The 21,219-nt window shown below is 49.0% G+C and overlaps 1 protein-coding gene across 1 annotated transcript in view; it reads right to left on the reverse strand.

Annotated features, from left to right (window-relative positions):
* Positions 1-13,831, reverse strand: part of LOC118356377 (voltage-dependent N-type calcium channel subunit alpha-1B-like) — a gene marked incomplete at its 3' end in the record, with an annotated part of 37,826 nt that extends 23,995 nt beyond the window's left edge. Inside the window, exon 1 of the mRNA XM_035724667.1 lies at positions 13,668-13,831. Within this exon, the coding sequence (XP_035580560.1) occupies positions 13,668-13,733 (66 nt within the window). The remainder of the gene's footprint in view (positions 1-13,667) is intronic.
* Between the last annotated feature and the right edge of the window lie 7,388 nt (positions 13,832-21,219).

Here is a 21,219-nt window from a genome sequence, read left to right on the forward strand (position 1 = left end):
AGGGACTCTGGCTGCCACCAAGAAGGAAAACGCGCCATTTAGAACTCAGGAAAGCATTCAGAGCAGGAGGGCTCTGAATGCCCATCCCAGGGAACGCACAAATTTTGCGCCCTCTAGCGGCCAACACTGAGCCTGACACTCAGCCTGACCCACGGCCTCAACTCAGACCCAGGGAAGCGCCTGTCATGCCCCTAAGCCGTAAGCCTAACCCTAGGTTGGCTTCTGAGCGCTCTGTCCCCAGAGCCTGGCTCCAAAGCCCCAGGGATCTGGGACACCTGACCAGTACCAGAGGATTCTGCCGGCCACTAAAAAGGAAAACGTGCCATTGGGAACTCCGGGAGGAATTCAGAGCAGGAGAACTGTGCCAGTCCATCCCAACGAACCCCAAGTTCAATGTGCCCAGTCCGCAATCCCTGAGCCTGATGCTCCCCCAACCCACGGCCTCAACTCAGACCTCAGGAAGTTCATCACAGCGCCGGCACATCAGGCGTGTCATGGCCCTAAGCCCAAAGACTAACCTTAGGTTGGCTTCTGAGTGGTCTGTCCCCAGAGCCTGGCTCCAAAGCCCCAAGGATTCGGGACACCCGAGCAGTATCAAGGGACTCAGGCTGCCACCCAGAAGGAAACCCCGCCACTGGGACTCTGGAAAGCATTCAGAGCAGAACTCTGAATGCCCATCCCAGTGAAACTACACTTTCTGCTCCCCCTTGCGGCAAACCCTGAGCCTGACACGCAACCTGACCCCCACCCTCAAGACATACAGCCCATCCCAAGCTCGCCACAGTTCCCGCAGACCAGGAGTGCCGTGCACCTGGGCCCTAACCCTAACCCTCACTTGGCTTCGGGGAGCTCTCTCCCTAGGTCCCTGGCTCCATGCCCCAGGGATTTGGGCCACCTGAGCAATACCAGAGGATTCAGCCTGACCCCACAAAGCAAAATGCACCATTTGGCACTTCCGAAAGCACTGGGAGCAGGAGAACTCTGCATGCCGTGCCCCTGGGCCCTAACCCCAAGCCTAGATTGGCTCCTGAGTGCTTTGTTCCCTAGGGCTCGCTCCAGAGTCCCAAAGGCAAGGGACACCTGAGCAATACCAGAGGACTGAGCTTGCCACCCAGTGAGTAAACCCACTGTTTGGAACTCCGGAAAGGATTCACAGCAGGAGAATGCTGCATGCCCATCCAGCGCACCCACCCTTTCAGCGGTCCCCTGGCCAAAAAGAAGAGCAAGACACTCACGCTGACCCACGCCTTCAACCTTCACCCCCGGGAACCTCGACGCAGTGCTGGGAGGTCAGGACTCCCGTGCCCCTATATCCTAACCCTCATCCTCGGCTGGCTTCTGAGGGGTAAGTCGCCAGAGCCTGGTTCCAAAGCCGCACAGGTTCGGGACACCGGAGCAATATCGAGTGACTCAGGCTGCCACCCAAAAGGAAAATGCGGCATTTGGAACTCCGGAAAGCATTCAGAGCAGGAGAACTCTGAATGCCCATCCTAAGGAATGCACAAATTTTGCACCCTATGGCAGCAAACCCCGAGCCTGACACTCAACCTGACCCACGCCCTCAAGACAAACCCCCGATGCTGCCACATCAGGCCTGCCGGGCCCCTAGGCCCTAACCCTATCCCTCGCGGCCTTCTGAGGGCTCTGGCCCCAGAGGCCTGGCTCTAAAGCCACAGGGATCAGGGGCACCTGAGCAATACCAGAGGATTCAGCCTGTCTCCCAGAAAGGAAACCGCACCATTGGGAACTCGGGGCAAAGCTTTCCGAGTAGGAGAACTCTGCGTGCCCATCCCAGCGAAATGCCACTTTCAACGGCCCCTGCCCGCAAACCCTGAGCTTCACACTCACCCTAATCCCACGCCCCCGACTCAGATCGCCCGCCCCCCGAAGCTTGCTCCAGTGTGGGCAGATCAGGGATGAAATGACCCTAGGCCGTAAGTCTATCCCTAGGTAGGCTTCTGAGTTTCTGTCCCCAGAAGCCTGGCTCCAAAGCCCCCGGAATGCCAATACCTGAGCGACACCGGAGGACTCAGCTTGCCAAAAAAAATTCAAACACACTACTTGCAACTCCGGAGAGATTCAGAACACGAGAACTCGGAATGCCCATCCCAGCCAACGCACAAATTTGGCGCCCTCTGGCGGCTGACCATGATCCTGACACTCACCCTGACCCATGCCCTCTAGACAAACCCCACCGAGCAGGCTACAGTGCTTGCACGTCAGGCCCGCGGTGACCCCAGGTCCCAACCTTCACCCTACGGAGGCATCTGAGGGATCTGTCCGCGAAGGCTGGCTCCAGCAAGACCAGAAGACTCAGCCTGTCACCCAGAAGGAAAACACGCCATGTGGAACTCAGGCCAGCGTTCAGAGAAGGAGTACACTGCATGCCCATCCCAGGGATGCCCCAGGTTCATCGGCCCCTTGGCCGCAATCCATGAGCCTGACACTCATCCTGAGGAACGCCCTAAAGTCAAAACACCCGTACCTCGCCACAGCGTCGGCACTTCGAGCCTGTCAGGCCCCCATGTCCTAACCATGATCCTATGGAGACTTCTGAGGGGTCTGTCCCCAGAGGCCTGGCTCAGTTCCCAGGGATTCAGGACACCTGACCCGTACAAGTGGACTCAGCCTGCCACTACAACGGAAAATGTGCCATTGGGAACTCCGGAAACCATTCAGCGCAGAACTGTGCTGGTCCATCCCAACGAACCCCAAGTGCAATGTGCCCAGGCCACAATCCCTGAGCCTGACGCTTCCCTGACCCATGGCCTCAACTCAGTCCCCGGGAAGCTCATCACAGCCCTGGCAGATCAGGCCTGTCATGGCCCTAAGCCCTAAGCCTAACCCTAGGTTGGCTTCTGAGTGGTCTGTCCCCAGAACCTGGGTCCAAAGCCCCAAGGATTCAGGACACCTGAGCCATTTCAATGGAGTCAGGCTGCCACCCAGAAGAAAAATGCGCCATTTGGAACTATGGAAAGGATTCAGAGCAGGAGACCTCAGCATGCTCATCCCAGTCATAACCCACATTTATTGGCCCCCTGGCGGCAGACCCTGACCCGGCCACTCACCCTGAACAATGCCATCAACACAGACCTCTCCCCAGTATGGACATGTACGGTTCGCCCTGACCCTAGGCCCTATAAGCACAGGTTGGTTTCTTAGGGTTGTGTCCCCAGAGGCCTGGCTCCTAAGCACTATAGATGGGGACATCTGAGCAATACAAGAGGACACAGCCGGCCACCATGAAGGAAACCACGCCAATTGGAACCCCAGAAAGCATTCGCAGCAGGAGATGTTTGCATGCCAATTCCAGCGAACCTCAACATTCAGAGGACACCCGGCCACCAACCCTGAGCTTGACACTCACCCTGATTCATGCCTTCAACTCAGACCCCAGCTCGCCACAGTGCTGGCACATCAACTGCCATGCCCCTACGGCCAACCCTAATCCTAGGTAGGCTTCTGAGGTTTCTTTCCCCAGAGACCTGGCTCCAAAGCCTCAGGGATTCGGGACAGCAGTGCAATACGAGAGGACTCAACCTGCCACCCAGATGGAAAACACACTATTTGGAACTCAAGAAAGCATTCAGAGTAGGAAAACTCTGCATGCCCATCCCAGCGTACCCCTACTTTCAGTGGCTGCAAACCCTGACCTTAATCTGTGACCCATGTGGTCAACTCATGCCCCTGGGAAGCATTCCACGGCACAAGCCGATTGGGCCTGCCACACCCGTAGGCCCTAACCCTTACTCAGGGTTTGCTTCTGTGGGCTCTGTCTCCAGAGGCCTGGCAATAAAGCCCCAGGGATTGATGACACATGGGAAATACCAAAGAACTCAGCCTGCCACGCAGAAGGAAACTGTGCCATTTGGAAACCTGGAAAGCATTCAGAGCAGGAGAACCCTACTTGCCCACCCCAGCCAAACCCCACATTCAGGGGTCCCCTGGTGGCATACCCTGAGCCTGATACTCACTCTGACGCATCCCCCAACTCAGAGCCCTGGGAAGCATGACACAGTGTTGGCAGATGTGGCTGAAATAACCCTAGGCCATTATCCTAACCCTAGGTTGGCTTCTGAGGGATCTGTCCCTAGAGGCCAGGCTCCAAAGTCCCAGGAAATGGGACACCTGAGCAATACCAGAGGACTCAGGCTGTCGCCCAGAAGGAAACCGCACCATTTGGAACTGTGGGAAGCGTTCAGAGCAGGAGTACACTGCATGCACATTAAAGCACACCTGCACTTTCATTGGCCCCCTTGCCGCAAACCATGAGCTTCACACTCACCCCGACACACGGCCTCAACTCAGACCCCCGGGAAGCTAGCCATAGTGCCCGTAGATTCAGCCTGCCAAGCCCCTAAGGCCCTACCATAACCCTGGTTTGCTTCTCAGGAGTCGGTCCTCAGAGGCCTGTTTCCAAAGCCCCAGGAATTGGGACCACCTGAGAAGTACCAGAAGACTCAGCCTACACCCAGAAGGAAACCTCACCGTTTGGACTCCAGAAAGCATTCAGGGCAAGAGAAACCTGCGTGTCCACCCCATCCATCCCCCACATTCAGTGGTCGGGCCTAAAATCCTGGGCCTGGCACTCACCCTGACCCATGCCCACAACTCGGCTCCCTGGGAAGCTCACCACTGTGTTGGTAGATCAGGCCTGCCACGCACATAAGCCCTAACCTTAAACCTATTTTGGCTTGTGATGGGTCTGTCCCCAGAGGCCTTCCTCTAAACTCCAGGGATTGGGGACAACTGAGCAATACCAGAGGACTCCGACTGACACACAGAAGGAAACCTCGCCATTGGGAACTCCGGATGCCCATCCTAGCGAACCCCCACTTTCAGCGGCCCCCTGGCCAAAATCCCTGGCATGACATTCATCCTGATCCACGCCCTCAACTCTGTCCCCTGGAAAGCCTGCCACAGTGCTAGCAGATCGGGCCTGTCATGCCCGTAGTCCCGAACCCTAACCCTGGCTTGGGTTCTGATGGGTTTTTCCCCAGATTCCTGGCTACAAAGCTCCGGGCACTGGGGACACCTCAATAATAGGAGAGAACTCAGGCTGCCACCGAGAAGGATCCTGCGTCATTTGGAACTACGGAAAGGTCTCTGACCTGGAGAAATCTGCACGCCTATCCCGGCGAACCCCCACATTGCGCTGTACCTCAACAAGAACACTTCACAGTTCGATATGCATTTATGATAAAAACTCTAAACCATCTGGGTATAGAGGGAACACACCTCAAAATAACAAAGTCCATATATGAAAAACTCACAGCCGACATCATACCCAAGGGTGAAAAGCTGAAAACATTTCCACTAAGATCAAAAACAAGACAAAGAGGGCGCCCATGTGGCTCAGATGGTTAACCGTCTGCCTTCGGCTTGGGTCACAATCCCAGGGTCCTGGGATCGAGTCCTGCATCGGGCTTCCTGCTAGGCGGGGAGCCTGCTTCTCTCTCTGCCTCTGCCTCTCTCTCTCTCTGACTCTCATGAATAAATATAAAACATATTATATAAAAGACAAAAAAATAAGACAAAAATGCCCACTCTGATCACTTTCATTCAACACAGTATTGAAAGACCTAGCCAAAGCATTCAGACAAAAAGAAAAGAAAGAAAGAAAGAAAAGATGAAATCCAAATAGGAAAACTGTCACTGTTTGCAAATGACGTACTATATATAGAATTCCATAGAGATTCCAACAAAACTGTTAGAATCAACAAATTCAGTAAAGCTGCAGGATACAAAGGCAATATACAGAGACCTGTTGCATTTCTTTTTTTAAAGACTTTATTTATTTGACAGAGAGAGACAGGACAAGCAGGGTGAGCAGCAGAGGGAGAGGGAGATGCCAACTCCCCACTGAGCAGGAAGTCTGCTGTGGGTCTCGATGACAGCACCCCGGGATGGTGACCTGAGCCAAAGACAGATGCTTAACTGACTGAGCCACACAGGTGTCCCAACTTGTTGCATTTCTGTGTACTGATGACAAACCTTCCCAAAGAGAAAAGAAGAAAGCAATGCCATTTACAATTGCATCAAGAAAAAAAAAACCTAGGAGAAAAGTAACCAAGAATGAGAAAGACCTGGTACACTGAACACATGTTGGAAAAGGAAGGAAAAACACATGCATGTTGAGGGGGCATGTATGGGTCAAAGAAACAGAGGACGACACAAATAAATGGAAGCGTACGTCCTGCTCATTAACCGGAAGAGTTAATCATGTTCACATGTCCACAGCAACCAAAGCAATCTACAGATGTGATGAAATCCCGATCTGAATTCCAGTGCCATTATTCAAAGAAATAGAAGACAGTCCTAAAATTCATATGGAATCACAGAAGACACCAAATACCCAGAGCAACCTGGAGAAAGAAGAGAGCAGGAGTCACCACACGCCCGGATTTCAAGCTAGATTACAAAGCTGTGCTCATCAAAACTGTATGGTGCTGACATAGAAACAGACACACAGGTCAATGGAACTTAATAGAAAGCTCAGGAAATGATAATCATAGCACTTTGGGCAAAGTGTACTCATTAGAGTCAGTACATTAAAAGTATATTTAGACTTAGCTCTGATATAATTATTATTAACTCTGAACGGGAATTAATATTTATCTCCTGTTTCAACAGCTGATTCCAATAAATGCATTTCTTTAAACTTGTTTTATATAAACACATATTATTAAATAAGAGTGATTTAGAATCCACGTTTTTAAGAAATATTAAAATCACTTTAATAAACCTATCATGGAAAAGAAACAGATATCAATTATCACAACTGATAGCATCACAAAAGACAATCAGACACAATCTCTTATCGGATGGAAGAATATAACATTTTGAGTAGTTCTGCCCAAATGTTAAACCTGTTGAAAGCTATAAATCCGGCAAGTCATTTACAAAAAACACACGAGAAATGTCCTAACAAATAGTATGAACATGTAATCAATAAAGTCCACACTGCATATATTCCAACAGGAAAAATACTTTCCCAAAAAATAAACTGTAAAACAAAAAATGAAGGGGGAGGAGAAGGAAGAGGAGGAGAAGAAGAAGAAGAAACCTGAGAAACTAACCCACACATGTATGGCCTTAACTTACGACACAGGAGCAGAAAATATACAACGGGGAAAGGACTGCCTCTTCAGTGAACGGTCCTGGAAAACCGCACACTACATGAACAAGAATGGAGCTGGATCGCTTTCTTACAGCACACACAAAAATTTTAAATGGATGAATGACTTGAATATAAGACCGGAATCCATAAACCTCCGAGAACAAAACACAGGTAGTGAGTTTCTCGACATTGGTTTTGGAAAAGAGTCTTTTAGATCGGACACCAAAGGCAAAGGCAACAAATGCAAAAATAAACAAGGGGAACGACATCAAACTGAAATTTCTACATGGCAAAAGAAACCATCAAAACTTAAAAGGCAACCTACCCAATGAGAAAAAAAAAATCTGCAAATCATATGTGTGAGAAGAGGCTAATATCCAAAATATACAAAACACTTATACAAATCAAAACAGACAAAAAAAACCTGTATAAAAAATGGGGAGAATATGTGAATACTTTCCAAAGATGGCACCCAGGTGGTCAAAAGACACAGAAAAAGTTGTTCAACATCACTAATCGTCGTCAGGGAAACCTAAGTCAAACCCGTAATCTGCTATCTCCTCACAACTGTTGGGATGGCATTTGTCCCAGAGACAGACACCAGGTGCCAGGTGTGGTCAAGGGTGTGCAGAAAAGGGGACCCTGTGCACTGTTGGTGGGAATGTACATTGGTGCAGCACCGGTGACAAAGAGTATGGAGGTTCCTGGAAAAATGAATACAACTACCACATGACCCAGTGATTGCTCTGGGTGGATTTATTTGGAGAACACAAAAACACTACCTCAAAAAGATAGATGCACTCCCATGTTCACTGCAGCATTCTTCACAGTAGCCAGACATAGAAACAGACACCTTGGGAGCATTATGCTAAGTAACTCAGACACAGAAAGACAAATACCAGATGTTCATGGACGTTCCACATGGAAAAAAAAATACTGAACGCACAGATACTGAGAACAGATTGCTGGTTGCCAGATCCAGGGATGGGGGAGGAATGGGGGAAGGTGGTCAAAGGCACAATACTTGGGCGCCTGGGTGGCTCAGTTGGTTAAGCGACTGCCTTCGGCTCAGGTCATGATCCTGGAGTCCCGGGATCGAGTCCCACATCGGGCTCCCTGCTCAGCGGGGAGTCTGCTTCTCCCTCTGACCCTCTTCCCTCCCGTGCTATCTCTCATTCTCTCTCTCTCAAATAAATAAATAAAATCTTAAAAAAAAAAGGCAAAATGTTTGAGTGATAAAATGCATAAGTCTTGGAACGTTCTGTGCAGCATGGAGACTAAAGCTAACCCTGCAGGATGGCGTACAGGTTCCCCCGCTATTTGAAAGTAGTTTCCTTCCTTCCTAGGAAGGAAACCTTTCACAGCAGGAATGGTGTAGACCAAAGGAGGAATTACCATTCATTTCTACAGAAAAAAATCGCGTGCTCAGACTCCAAAAACGACTTATCTTTGGCTTTTCCTAGGCCTCAGGACACGACTTCCTAACAGATGCCCAAAATAAATGGAGATGAAGCACAGCAGATGCTCACAGACACAATTCAAAGTGCTGGGGGCTGGACGTGGAGAGTGGTTCCCAGGAAAGACCTGGTTGAGGTGCACGCCGCCTCTGCAGTGGCTCCCCGCAAAACAGATGAGGAACGCGATGCTCACTTTTCGACTTTTTTCATAAGAGCGAAATCCTCTTCAGGATTCCTCCTGTTATTGAAGCCGGGTAATGACATAGATCTTTAAAAAAAAAAAAAAAAAAGCCATGTGTACCGTGAACTTTTAAAAAGTGGGGGATACTTGTACTTGAAAGTTGCTGAGGGAGTAGATGTTAAATGTTCTCCTGGACACGCACATCAGCAGATCCACCGTGAAAGGCACCTTCCTGAGCATGCGGAACACAGACGACCTCCTACCCCCAGAAACCTCCTCCTTCCCCTCACTCAGGACAACCAGCCACAGCTGGGAGTTACCCCAATTCCTCCTTTCTCCCAGTATCTAACACATCAGGAAATCCGGTGAGCTCCTTCTTAAACGTACCCAGAACAGGACTGACCACTCCTTCCAAAGCCACCTGTCTGGTCCATACTAAAGGCCATCTCTTGCCTGAGTTCCTGGAAAAGCTTCATCATGGACCTCCCCTGCCCATCCTCAACACTCTGTCATCTGTTCTCAACACTGTAGCCAGGATGGCCCAAGGAAATAGGGTCCCATGGGGTCACAGCACTGCAATGGCTTTCTGTCTCCCTCTGTCACCTCCCTGAGGTCATGTCCTAAGCTGTCTCCTGTGGCCACAGGGCCTTCTTGCTACTTCTGGACATACCTGGTACGCTCCTGCCCCGGGACTTATACACATGCTTTCCTTCCGTTTAGAATGCTCTTGATGTGATATCACTCACCTTCTTTAGATCTTGACGCAAGGATCACCTTCCTAGTGAAGTCCCACCTGGCTCTATGTGAATAGCAAGCACCACCCTTACCTCCCCTGCAGCACCCCAGCCCTGTCTCCTGCTCCGTATTTCCGTAGCAGTTATCACAGTCACCAGTCCATCTCGGCAGGGCAGAAACGAAGGCCTACACTGACACTTTCACCACTGACTCCCTCCGATTTCCTGGTCCAAAGCCCCGGGGGAAAAGGTGCCCCAGGGCTCTGGCACAGCCAGGATGCCAAGGACCAGGGGTCCATCGACTGCATCCTGAACACTATCAGGAAAATGAGCCACACGAGGAATCCACCTGCCCATGAGACCTGAAGCCAGACACCTTCCTCAATTACAGGTGAGCATTCACACTTCCTCTCCTTGCCTGAGGTGCTCATCTGAGAAAGCTGAGCAGAGGCCCATCCCAGGATCCAACTCTCCCTCTGGCCAAGGTCCTGGGAAACAGACATCTCTCCTCCCTGCGCCAACCACCTGGGATTGACGTCCGGAATACTCCAGTGGTCAGGCGGAGTGCTGCACCTCTCCCTCTTTCCTGCGATATCATCACAAACCAGGCTGTGCTGCACATTTTCCAGGAAGGAGCCTGCAGCGGCATCAACAGGCCGACCAGGCTCGGCCTCAGTCTCGCACATCAGGCCCCATGCAGAAGTAGAACTGCACGGATACTGGTGTCCTGTGTGGCCTCGGAACCTAACGGTAGGAGCTGAGATTTCAGTTCCAGATGAAAAGCGACCTCTTGCACACAGCACAGGAATGTGGAGAGGATTTCTCAGGGGTGGGGCTCTGGAAGAACTGCTTCTGCTGACTGAATTCACACACACCAGGCAGAGGACATCTGCTGTGCCTCCTCTGAGGAAGCAGGGGCACACTGGGCAAGAATCGATAATGCTGCCTGTGGGCTGCTTCCCACCAACCACCCTGCTGAGCCGAGGGCTCAAGCACCAAACAGGAAGCAACTCTCTCATCACATCTGCAGCAGGAGGGCTGGCCAGGGAGTACAGCCCAGTCCCTGTCCCTGTAGCAAGCTGGCCTGCCCATCATGAGCAATGGTCCACCACCACGGCATCACAACCTCCCAGCTATCTGATCCGACTACCCTGCCAGGCTCAGACCTGCTCACACAGTGAGTCATAAGACCCAGCGACGTCTTTCCACTGCAGCTCAATGCTTCTCACAGAGAAGCAAACTCCAGCCTCACAAATGTGCTCACCATTAGCTCTGGAATTCCCTGGGTGGCGTCTACACTGGCCCACACAGGTGTCCCATCCAGACCACTCCACAAGTACCCTAGGGTTTCAAGCCACTTTCAAACTGCCCTTAGAAAGGCAGGAACTAGCTCGATTAGGCACACCAGCCAAGTGACTCGATGTGCTGGAAACTCGGACAACATCCTCGCTGAACACCAAGGCTTCCAAGTCCAAGCTTCAAACCTTCGCTCGCTGGGCATTGAGCACCATGTCGGCATCAACACTGGTCTTGCAATTCACTTGTCTCCCATTCCTTAAAATCAGAAACCAAGCTCCAGTCACCACTCCATTTTCCCTCCAGAAAAATAAGGCAAATGACAGAATAAAACACTACGTGTGCACAGCACACTTCTAATCGAAATATAATTCCTTGGTCTTTCTCATACGGGCAGCCCTACATTACCCATACTAATGAGAGAGGCCACGAGTTCAATCATTATATATATATATATATATATATTTGACCTTGTGTTTTTCCTTACGATATTTGTATCTCAAAGTCAATGTCTATATTGTTTTCTTAAAATAATAATAATAATAATAATAATGACATGGTCACATAAGGGTCTGGATCTCCATAGCCACACAACATGGCTCTGCTCCAGATAAGGATGAAGACACTACCTCAGCCCACGAAGCGAAGCCCTTTCCCTCAGGGATCCCGACATGCCTCACGGGATGATGAGTTCCTTTGCTACATGGAGTTGTCCGAGTACAAAGGATGCAGGCACCCTCCAGGATTCCTTCCATTTTCTTCATAAATTCCCCAGCTCAAGTCACAAGTGACTCACCGGGTCAAGCTTCCAGAGCCTAGGATGGGCCACCAGGTAAGCAGCCCCCTCAGGGAAGGCTAACAGGGGGCTCGATTTCTGTTGGGAGCACGATGCACCACTCCACGAGCTCCTAAAGAACCTACACTCCTCCATGTGCCCCTCTCACAAAGGACAGGGCACCCTGTTACAGCTCTGAGGCTGTGTTTTACATTAAAACATGATTTCTAGTATCGGAATGTGGTTCATGGAAGAGGAAAACATGAACACCCACCAAGGATTCTCATCATATTTCGGAAGATTATTTTCCCACTGTTTAATTAAATCGGGATATAAAAACACACAGATAGCCCCTTCCACTAGCAGGTATGATTCACTTTGGTGATGGAAAGAAGAGCAGGAAATAAAAGAGTAACAGATGTTCAGATGACCCGTCATTTCCATAATCAAAATTTTGAAACTTCACACACACTCAAAGAAAGAAACTCAAACAAACGTCTTGGCCTGGCACCTCTGAGACATCTGAACTGGAGTGACAGGGACAGACGATGACGTCGTGTATGTTGGGTGAGGCTGGTGGCGCAGAAGAAGGTGCTTGGCCAGCTCTCCACCTGGGCCTCACCTGTCCTCGGCCAGGAACCTCCTCACGGCCCTCCACCTGTCACCACTCTCACCCGGGAGACCCAAAGCCACCCCTGGAGCCCGCCCTGCCCACACCCTCCTGCTCGATGCACTCAGCTCTCCTCTGAGACCCCTGTCAGCTTTACCCAGACCTGGAACTCCCCCATCCGCTGCAGAGCTCCAGGACTCCCCTCTTCTTCCAAAATGACACTGGCCCAAGGCTTTCATGAGAAAGGTGGAAGGCTACCTAATGAATGGTTCACTACTTTCCCCTTCTGTCGTATTTCTCTCCACTTACCTTCCTACCTGGGCAAAATGTAAGGAACGTATCAATGGAACATGGACATGCTCTGAGACCTGCTTCTTTCATTGCAGCCTTCTGAGGACTCCTTGTACAATAAAACACCGTATCCTATGACAGGGGGTTTAAAACCTTTATTCACAGAATAACACAGCCCAAATCACCTCATTTTTAATTGCTCTTCATCAGGCAGAACAGTTTCTGTGGAAAAAGCCTTTCCATAGATATTAGATGCCAGCAATTTCATAAGGAGTCAATGGAAGCTCTGTGGGATAACCTGACTCACCTAGGGTCAGGCAAGCAGTTCCAGAACTCAACCCAGTGCTCCTGACGCCAAGCCCCTTGATGCCACCAGCATCCAGAATTCTCAAAGACTCTCCTTCTGACTCCACCACCAAAAAAGCTACAGAGAAAATCGGCATGTCAAAATATCTAGATGACACATTTAGAAAAACTAGAAAGTCAAGCTCAACTTTTATTTTTTTTTAAAGATTTTATTTATTTATTTGACAGAGAGAGACACAGCGAGAGAGGAAACACAAGCGGGGGGAGTGGGAGAGGGAGAAGCAGGTCCCCCGCGGAGCAGGGAGCCCGATGCGGGGCTCGATCCCAGGACCCCGGGATCATGACCTGAGCCGAAGGCAGACGCTTAATGACTGAGCCACCCAGGCGCCCCTCAAGCTCAACTTTTAAACAGTAAAAGGCTGCTTTGAATAATTTTGATTTTTCCCTCGACCCTAATTGTAACTCTTCTGATGAAAAGACTAATCAATTATGAAACATCACCTTTGACAAATGACAAGACATCATCCGAGTCCGTATCTGACGACAAAAAGCCAACTAACTCTAGATGCTGGCCACTCAACCATATCCTAGGCCCAAATGAATAAACGCTGTTAGATGAAGGAACAAATGATATGTTAAAAACACACAAAGAGTAAATTTCACCTTCCCTTTCTAATAAAGGTTACTTCTAGGAAACAGATGATCAGAATCTATTTTGTAAGCAATAAGTGAATAGAGAAAATGGGATCCCCTGCACCTGCAATCTTCTACCTGCAGGGAAATTAACTAACTCCTGCACCAAATGGAGAATGCTGACAGCTACTGAAGTTTTACTTCGTGGCTCAACTAGAGAAAAGAGGAAAGCCCAGGAGGTTTGGGGTTCACGAGAGGTTTTACCTCCTGTCCTGACATGAAGATGACACTGTGCCAAATGGACCTGCTGCTTTCTCTGAACGCTGACATCCTGTGACAAGCTGCATCACTGACTCACATGCTGATGTTCAGAACTTCAGGTCTCCTGGAGCCAGAGCAGAGAAGTGCTGTCAGGTGGGGATGAGAAGGCACCTCCGACCTATTGCCTGCACACCTGCTCCGGTTTCTGGGAGAAGGGGAAACACACACTTGTTTTTTAAGTAGTCATTATCTTCATTCTAAAGTAGACTGATGACTTTGACATTTTTGGAAAAGCGAAATTACTCTTCCAAATGAACACCTCAACTCATCTGTTCCTCATGCAACTTGAGTGGGGTCTGGTTTACTCCAGCCTCCAGGCCCCCACCTGGAAGACCCTCCTGCACCATCCTGTCAGCCCATTACCACCATCTCCGGGGGACAAGGGGCACAATGCTGAAGTTGGGGGATGACTCTAGGGCTTGTTGCCACCGCACCTGTGCCTGGGGGAGCAGGAACATGGAGGGCCCTCCCAGACGATCATAAGGGACCATTACCACCATCCCCCTGAGGACATGGGGCACAATGCTGAAGTTGGGGGACGGCTCTGGGGCTTGTTACCACCACACCTGTGCCTGGGGGAACAGGGGACACCCTGCTGAACTCGGGGTGCTGCTCAAGGTCCATTACCTGCACTGTGCCAGGGGACAGGGGGCACCCCACTGAAGTTGGGGACTGTGTGCGGTCCTTACGTGCACTCTTCCAGGGGAACGAGGCAAACCCTGAAATGTCCGCAACCCATCCCACAAAAACTCGGGTGAGCGGGGCCCTGGAGTTCACGGGGCTGGGGGATATGGCCAGTTGAAGGGCTTTCAAGGGAAAAAGAAAACTCATCTGAGTTCGCGGGATTAGCTCGCTCCCCGCCGCCTTCGAGAACCCCCAACTCCCATCCAGGGCGCACCCTGCCCCCGGGACCCCCACCCCAGCCCACAGCGCGCTCTCACCCAGCCGGGAACGCCACAGGTGAACTCTCTGGGAGCGGGCCCAGCTGCCCGACCCCTGCAACCCCCGGGCAGCTCCGGGTCCTCCCGCAGAGGTAGCTCCACCCCCACGCGGTGACTGGTCGGGGAGGGTGGTGCCCCGAGCCCATTGGATGCCGCGCCTGCCTCTACCGGCCAACCCGCCCTCACGCCCGCGGCTCCCCGCGACCGCAGGTGGTCCAGGAGGCCCCTCCTCAAGCCAGCACCTGGCTCGGCGGCGCAGGCATGGGCGGGGGTTATGGGCGGGGTCCGCCCCAGGCACACACCCGGCCCATTCCGCGGACGCCTCGGGCTTCAGACCACCCCCAGAGCCCTGCCCCTTCCCTTCCTGCACCAACCCTGCCTGCAGAGCTGTTCCTGGCCCCCCGCAAGGTCAGCCCCACTCGGATCTTCCGAGGCTTTGGGCTTTAGGAAATGCAATGGTTTCACGCATTTCCAAGGCAGTTTTAAACCCAAAAAGTAATTCTCTAAGCGGGAAGAGCTTCACTTTCTGGTCTCACCCATGGAGAGGATAGTGCTTCTTGGACCTTCAAAGCATCCTTGTAGGATGAGCCCGTTTATGCTGGAATATATATATACATATGCTTGGTTCTGCAGGGAAGCTCCAGGATGAAGAACAGCCGCCCTTCTGTGCTGTTGGAGTCGTGAACCAGGAACATTTATTTTTCACTTAAAAAGAAAACGTATTGTTATTGTCGACACTAAATGAGCAAATCCTTTTAAACAGCTGAGAGAGAAAGAGAGTTTTATTCAAACCCAGCTCAGGACAGCTGCCTGGGAGACACAATCTTCAGAAAGAAGGGAGTGCTCCGGGGAAGGAGCATCTGGGGCAGGTTTATATATTTGTTCTGTGCTGTTTTACATACAGAGTTACACATCGTCATGAGGGAGAACGTTCCAGAAACTTACAGACTTCTTCCTCTGTTTTCCGTTTGTGAAAGTCGGTATGACTTTAATCTTATGGGAGCCAGAGAGGTTCTTCCGTTTTTCTTATCTTTATGTTTGCAATGGCATTTGGGGTTATCTTTTTCTTCTCAAACCAGATGTACAATATGTGCTCGGGACAGAAATAAGACCCACGCTCTGAGGTTTTGCCCATTCGGAGCTTGCTAAAATGTTAAAGGGTAGCTTCTCTGGGAGCCCAGGATCCGGGCCCATGGATGGTAAAAGATTAAAATTTCCATTATCATTAGAATTACTACTCAAGGGAGGAACTTGAGACAAAAGTACCTTTAACGATAGTACCAAGAAATCAAAATGATGCCTACAGAAGTTTACCTCTTCCATGGTCCACACGGGTAACAGAGGGGTTCAGAGACGCTGGGCTCCTCCCCTTCTCCTGCCCAAATCTCTGAAGCACACAGATAACCTAAAGTCAGAATTTTAGAACTACTAGACATCTTAGAGATGTCTGGCACCATTCCCTTAGACTACAGAATAAAACAGAGTAGCTCATTTTCACAGCACTAATGGAAACATGAAGTGCTCCTAAAGCTTGGATACACTGTCTCAGTTCCTTCCTTGCTGATTTTGACTAATGTAAGTCATAGTCACACCATATAAACACTACGATGGTTGGGAAGGAAATAATCGTAGCTAAGAGACTATTTCAGCTGTGTTTATAAGCACTGTCTCACTTTGTAGAAGAGGCTGAGCTGAGTGTTTTTAAATACTATTTCAGACCTGTCTTACGGTACACTCTGATCATACCAGAGCCTGAACCAATTAAAAAAAGATAGTTCTTTCAGTAACTGTAATATTAGAAAAATATTATAATGTCTCTATTCCTAGAGATCGTGGAGTATCTCACTCAAAGATCCTTCAATTACGATGGGCAGAGGTTAAAAGGCCAACTGAATTCATTCCAGTTGGCCACACAACATAAAATTCCTGATCCTTGATATGTTTCCAGATAGAGAAGACCAGAGATAAGAGGGAAATAGCAGGGCGCCTGGGTGGCTCAGTTGGTTAAGCGACTGCCCTCGGCTCAGGTCATGATCCTAGAGTCCCAGGATCGAGTCCCACATCAGGCTCCCTGCTCGGCGGGGAGTCTGCTTCTCCCTCTGACCCTCCCGCTCTTGCGCTCTGTCATTCTCTCTCTCTCAAATAAATAAATAAAACCTTAAAAAAAAAAAAAGAGGGAAATAGTACCGTGTATGGAATAACAAGGGATTTGGAGTCAGTTTGGAGATCCCACTTAGGTCTCGGACACTCAAATCCTCTGTGACTCGTATCGTTTCTGAGCCCCTGTCTAACCATCTAGAAAATGTGACTAATAATACCTACCTCATAGTTTAGAAGTTTAAGAGGGAGAATTCCACAAAGAGCCAGTGTGATGGCGCTCAACGGCAGGTGCTCAGGAAGCCATAATTACTATTTGGATCTATTTCTTTTCCAGATAAATGAACACGTGTTGAAACCCTATTTCTAATAGATGACTCACAAGATGATTTTCAAACCTTAAGGAAGGTCAAGAAGCTGCTATTGTGTCATCTTTCACTCAGAAATCATGTTGTTGGACTGGTGAGGACAATACAATAGCACCATCGTCACTAGGAGTGTGGAGCTTCCCATTTCCACATGGCCATGTTGTCCCCCTTAGCTCAGGGCCACCAGAAAGGGCAGCTTGGGTGGGAGACACCATCATCACTAGGAGTGTGGAGCTTCCCATTTCCACATGGCCATGTTGTCCCCCTTAGCTCAGGGCCGCCAGAAAGGGCAGCCGGGGGCGACCACATACCAAGGCTGCCAGGTGTGGCTGAGGCAGGCAGAACTCGGACTTAAGCCTCAGCTCCTGTCTACCTTATTTATAGTGCTCTTCATGGATAGAATGCCATTGTCTGTGAGCTCTGATGTAGGAAAGATCGAGAATTTCCATTGTGATTCCCTCTCTGACCCTTAGGATATGTAGCAAAGTTACATTTAAGTTTTAAACATTGAGGGACTTCCTGGTTTTCTTTTCATTATGACTATGGCTCAATTCCCCTGTGGTCGAAGAATATAATCTAGTTAATTTCAGGCTTTTAAAATGTGTAGATTGATTCACGGCCCAACGTATCGTCTATTTGGGTAAATATTCTAGGACCACTTGAAAATAATGTATTCTGCACTTACTATGTAATGTTCCATATATGTCAAATAGGTCACATTTCTTACCAATGTTTTGTCTGTTTTTCTATCGGATATTGCGAAAGGTATACTAAAATCTTCAAACAATGCTACTCTAGTCAACATTACTTTGGAGAATCTCCCAAGTGTTATAAGCCAAGAGAAACAAAAAGAATACCCATTGAGGAGATAATTGTGACTATTCACAGATAAGATGATGGTGTACATAGAAAATCCAAAGTAGTCTATAAATACACTATTAGAATTAAAAATGGAAAACTTGCAAATCTTAGAACCAAGGAAGTAATACAGAAAGCAGCCAGGGGGAAGAGATTTCTTACGTACGGAGGGAGGAACATCAGAATAACGTCAGAATAACACCAGGGAACTGGCAAGCCAGAAAGGGCTGGAAAGACATGTTCACAGTACTAAATGAGAACATGCAGCCAAGGATACATAGCCAGGGAAATGTTGCAAAAGAAAACCAAACTTGGGGCATCACAATGCCTGACTTCAATCTATATTACAAATCTGTGACAGGATGGTATTGGCACAAAAACACATAGATCAATGGAACAGAATAGAGACCCCAGAAATGGACCCTCAACTCTATGGTCAACCAATCTTTGACAGATCAGGAATGAATGTCCAATGGAAAAAAGACAGTCTCTCCAATAAATGGTGCTGGGAAAACTGGACAGCCACATGCATAAGATTGAAACTCGACCATTCTCTTACATCATTCACAAAGATAAACTCAAAATGGATGAAAGATCTCAAAGTGAGACAGGAGTCCATCAAAATCCTAGAGGAGAACAGAGGCAGTAACCTCTTCGACATCAGCCACAGCAACTTCTTTCAAGACATGTCTATAAAGGCAAGGGAAACAGAAGCAAAAATGAACTTTTGGGACTTCATCAAGATAAAAAGCTTCAGCACAGCAAACGAAACAGTCAACAAAACTAAGAGGCGACCCATGGAATGGGAGAAGATATTTGCAAATGACATTACAGTTGAAGGGCTGGTATCCGAGATCTATCAAGAACTCAAACTCAACACCCCAACAACAACAACAAAATAATAATCCAATCAAGAAACGGGCAGAAGACATGAACAGACATTTCTCCAAAAAAGACATAAAAACGACTAACGTTTACCATCACTAGCCATCATGGAAATTCAAATCAAAACCACAATGAGATACCACCTCACACCAGTCAGAATGGCTAAAATTAACAAGTCAGGAAACGACAGATGTTGTGAGGATGTGGAGAAAGAGGAACCCTCTTACACTGTTGGTGGGAATGCAAGCAGGTACAGTCACTCTGGAAAACAGTATGGAGGTTCCTCAAAATGTTAAAAATAGAACTACCCTACTAACTAACAATTGCACTACTGGGTATTTCCCCAAAGAGACAGACGTAGTGAAAAGAAGGGGCACCTGAACCCCAATGTTCATAGCAGCAATGTCTGCAATAGCCAAACTGTGGAAGGAGCCGAAATGCCCTTCAACAGATGAATGGATAAAGATGTGGTCCATATATACAAGGGAAGATCACTCAGCCATCAGAAAGGATACATACCTACAATTTGCACTGACGTGATTGAACTGGAGGGGATTATGCTAAGTGAAATAAGTCAAGCAGAGAAAGACAGCTATCATATGGTTTCACTCATATATGGAACATAAGGAATAGTGTGGAGGACCACAGCGGAAGGGAAGGAAAACTGAATGGGAAGAAATCAGAGAGGGAGACAAATCACGAGAGACTCTGGACTCCGGGAACCTAACTGAGAGTTACAGAAAGGAGGGAGGTGGGGAGATGGGGTATCTGGGGGTGATGGGTATTAAGGAGAGCACATGTTGTGATGAGCACTGGGTTATATGCAAATAATGAGTCATTGAACACTACATCAAAAACCAAAGATGTACTATATGTTGGCTAACTGAACCTAATTAAATAAGTAAATAAATAAATATGCTTTCTACATGAAAAACAAATAATAATGAGTACAGAATTTCAGACTTGCAAATGAAATGTTCTCAAGATATGTATCACAGCAGTGTAAATAGACTTCACACTACCGGACTTTATACTGAAAATGTTTAAAATGGCAAAATCAATGTTATGATTTTTTACAATTTTTTTCCTTTTTTAATTATGTTATGTTAATCACCATCTATTACATCATTTTTCCCTTCCTACTATCTTCTTTTTTCTTAACATATAATATATTATTTGTTTCAGAGGAACAGGTCTGTGATTCAACAGTCTTACACGATTCACAGCGCTCACCATAGCACATACCCTCCCCAATGTCTATCACGCAGCCACCCCATCCCTCCCAACCCATCCCCACTCCAGCAACCCTCAGTTGGTTTCCTGAGATTAAGAATTCCTCATATCAGTGAGATCTTATGATAGATTTTTTACCATTTTTTAAAAGTACATTCTGTATGATTCCATTTTTATAAAGATTTTATTAATTTATTTTAGAGAGAGAGCGTGGCACGAGAGTGGTAGTAGACACAGGAGGTGGAAGAGAGAATCGTGAGCCCACGCTGCCCTGAACACAGACCCTACGTGGGGCTCGATCCCACACCATGAGATCACATCCTGAGCCAAAATCAAGAGTCGGCGGCTTAACGGACTGAGCCACCACCCATCTCCTTGGGCATTAGTACTGGTGCATTGCCTGCTCTCTCCACCACCGCTGTGCTGAACACTCCTGAAAACACATCTGTGAAAAACCAGCCAGAGTTTCCGGGGGAGAGTCTGAGGCCAAGCACTGCCAGGTGATGGCTGCACCCGTGGCCTGGGATGGGTGCTGCTCACTGTTTTCCAGACAAGGGTGCCCAACACCCTTCTTTCCAGGGGACCTGCAGGGGACCCCCATGTCCTCAGGTACCTGAGGGCAACCCGGCCCAGGAATTCACCTTCTCTAGCAGAGGACAGATGGGACTTCTTTCTCTGGCCAGGAGTGTGAACCCTGATCCCAGGAAAGGAGAGCTCTCCTGGACTCCTCGCCCAGCCAGGCAGCTGTGGCCATGATGTATGTGACGGAGCCAGAGCGGCTGGGACTTGGAGGGAATGAGTGCCTTAAACCAGCCTTGTGCGGGGCATGCGGGAGCAACAGCCCCTGCTTCTTGGGGAGTAGTGATGTGTGCAAAAGGGAGGAGGCTGGGGTGGAGCCTTCCAAGCCGCACCACAGTCTCTCCCTTGGTTCTGAAACCAGCAGGAAGGGACCTCCAAGGGCAGAGACCAGACTCCAGGAGGATGCCTATCCAGGGAAAGGGGGTCCGCTGGAGGGCACTGAAGCAGCCAGCCCCACCGACCTGCAGGCCATTTGCACAGGATCACCTCCCACACTTCCTCAAAATGTTGTCCGTCTTCGTGTGTGGACAGTGA

Source organism: Zalophus californianus, chromosome 16, assembly GCF_009762305.2.
Source record: "Zalophus californianus isolate mZalCal1 chromosome 16, mZalCal1.pri.v2, whole genome shotgun sequence".
NCBI classification, from domain to species: Eukaryota; Metazoa; Chordata; class Mammalia; order Carnivora; family Otariidae; genus Zalophus; species Zalophus californianus.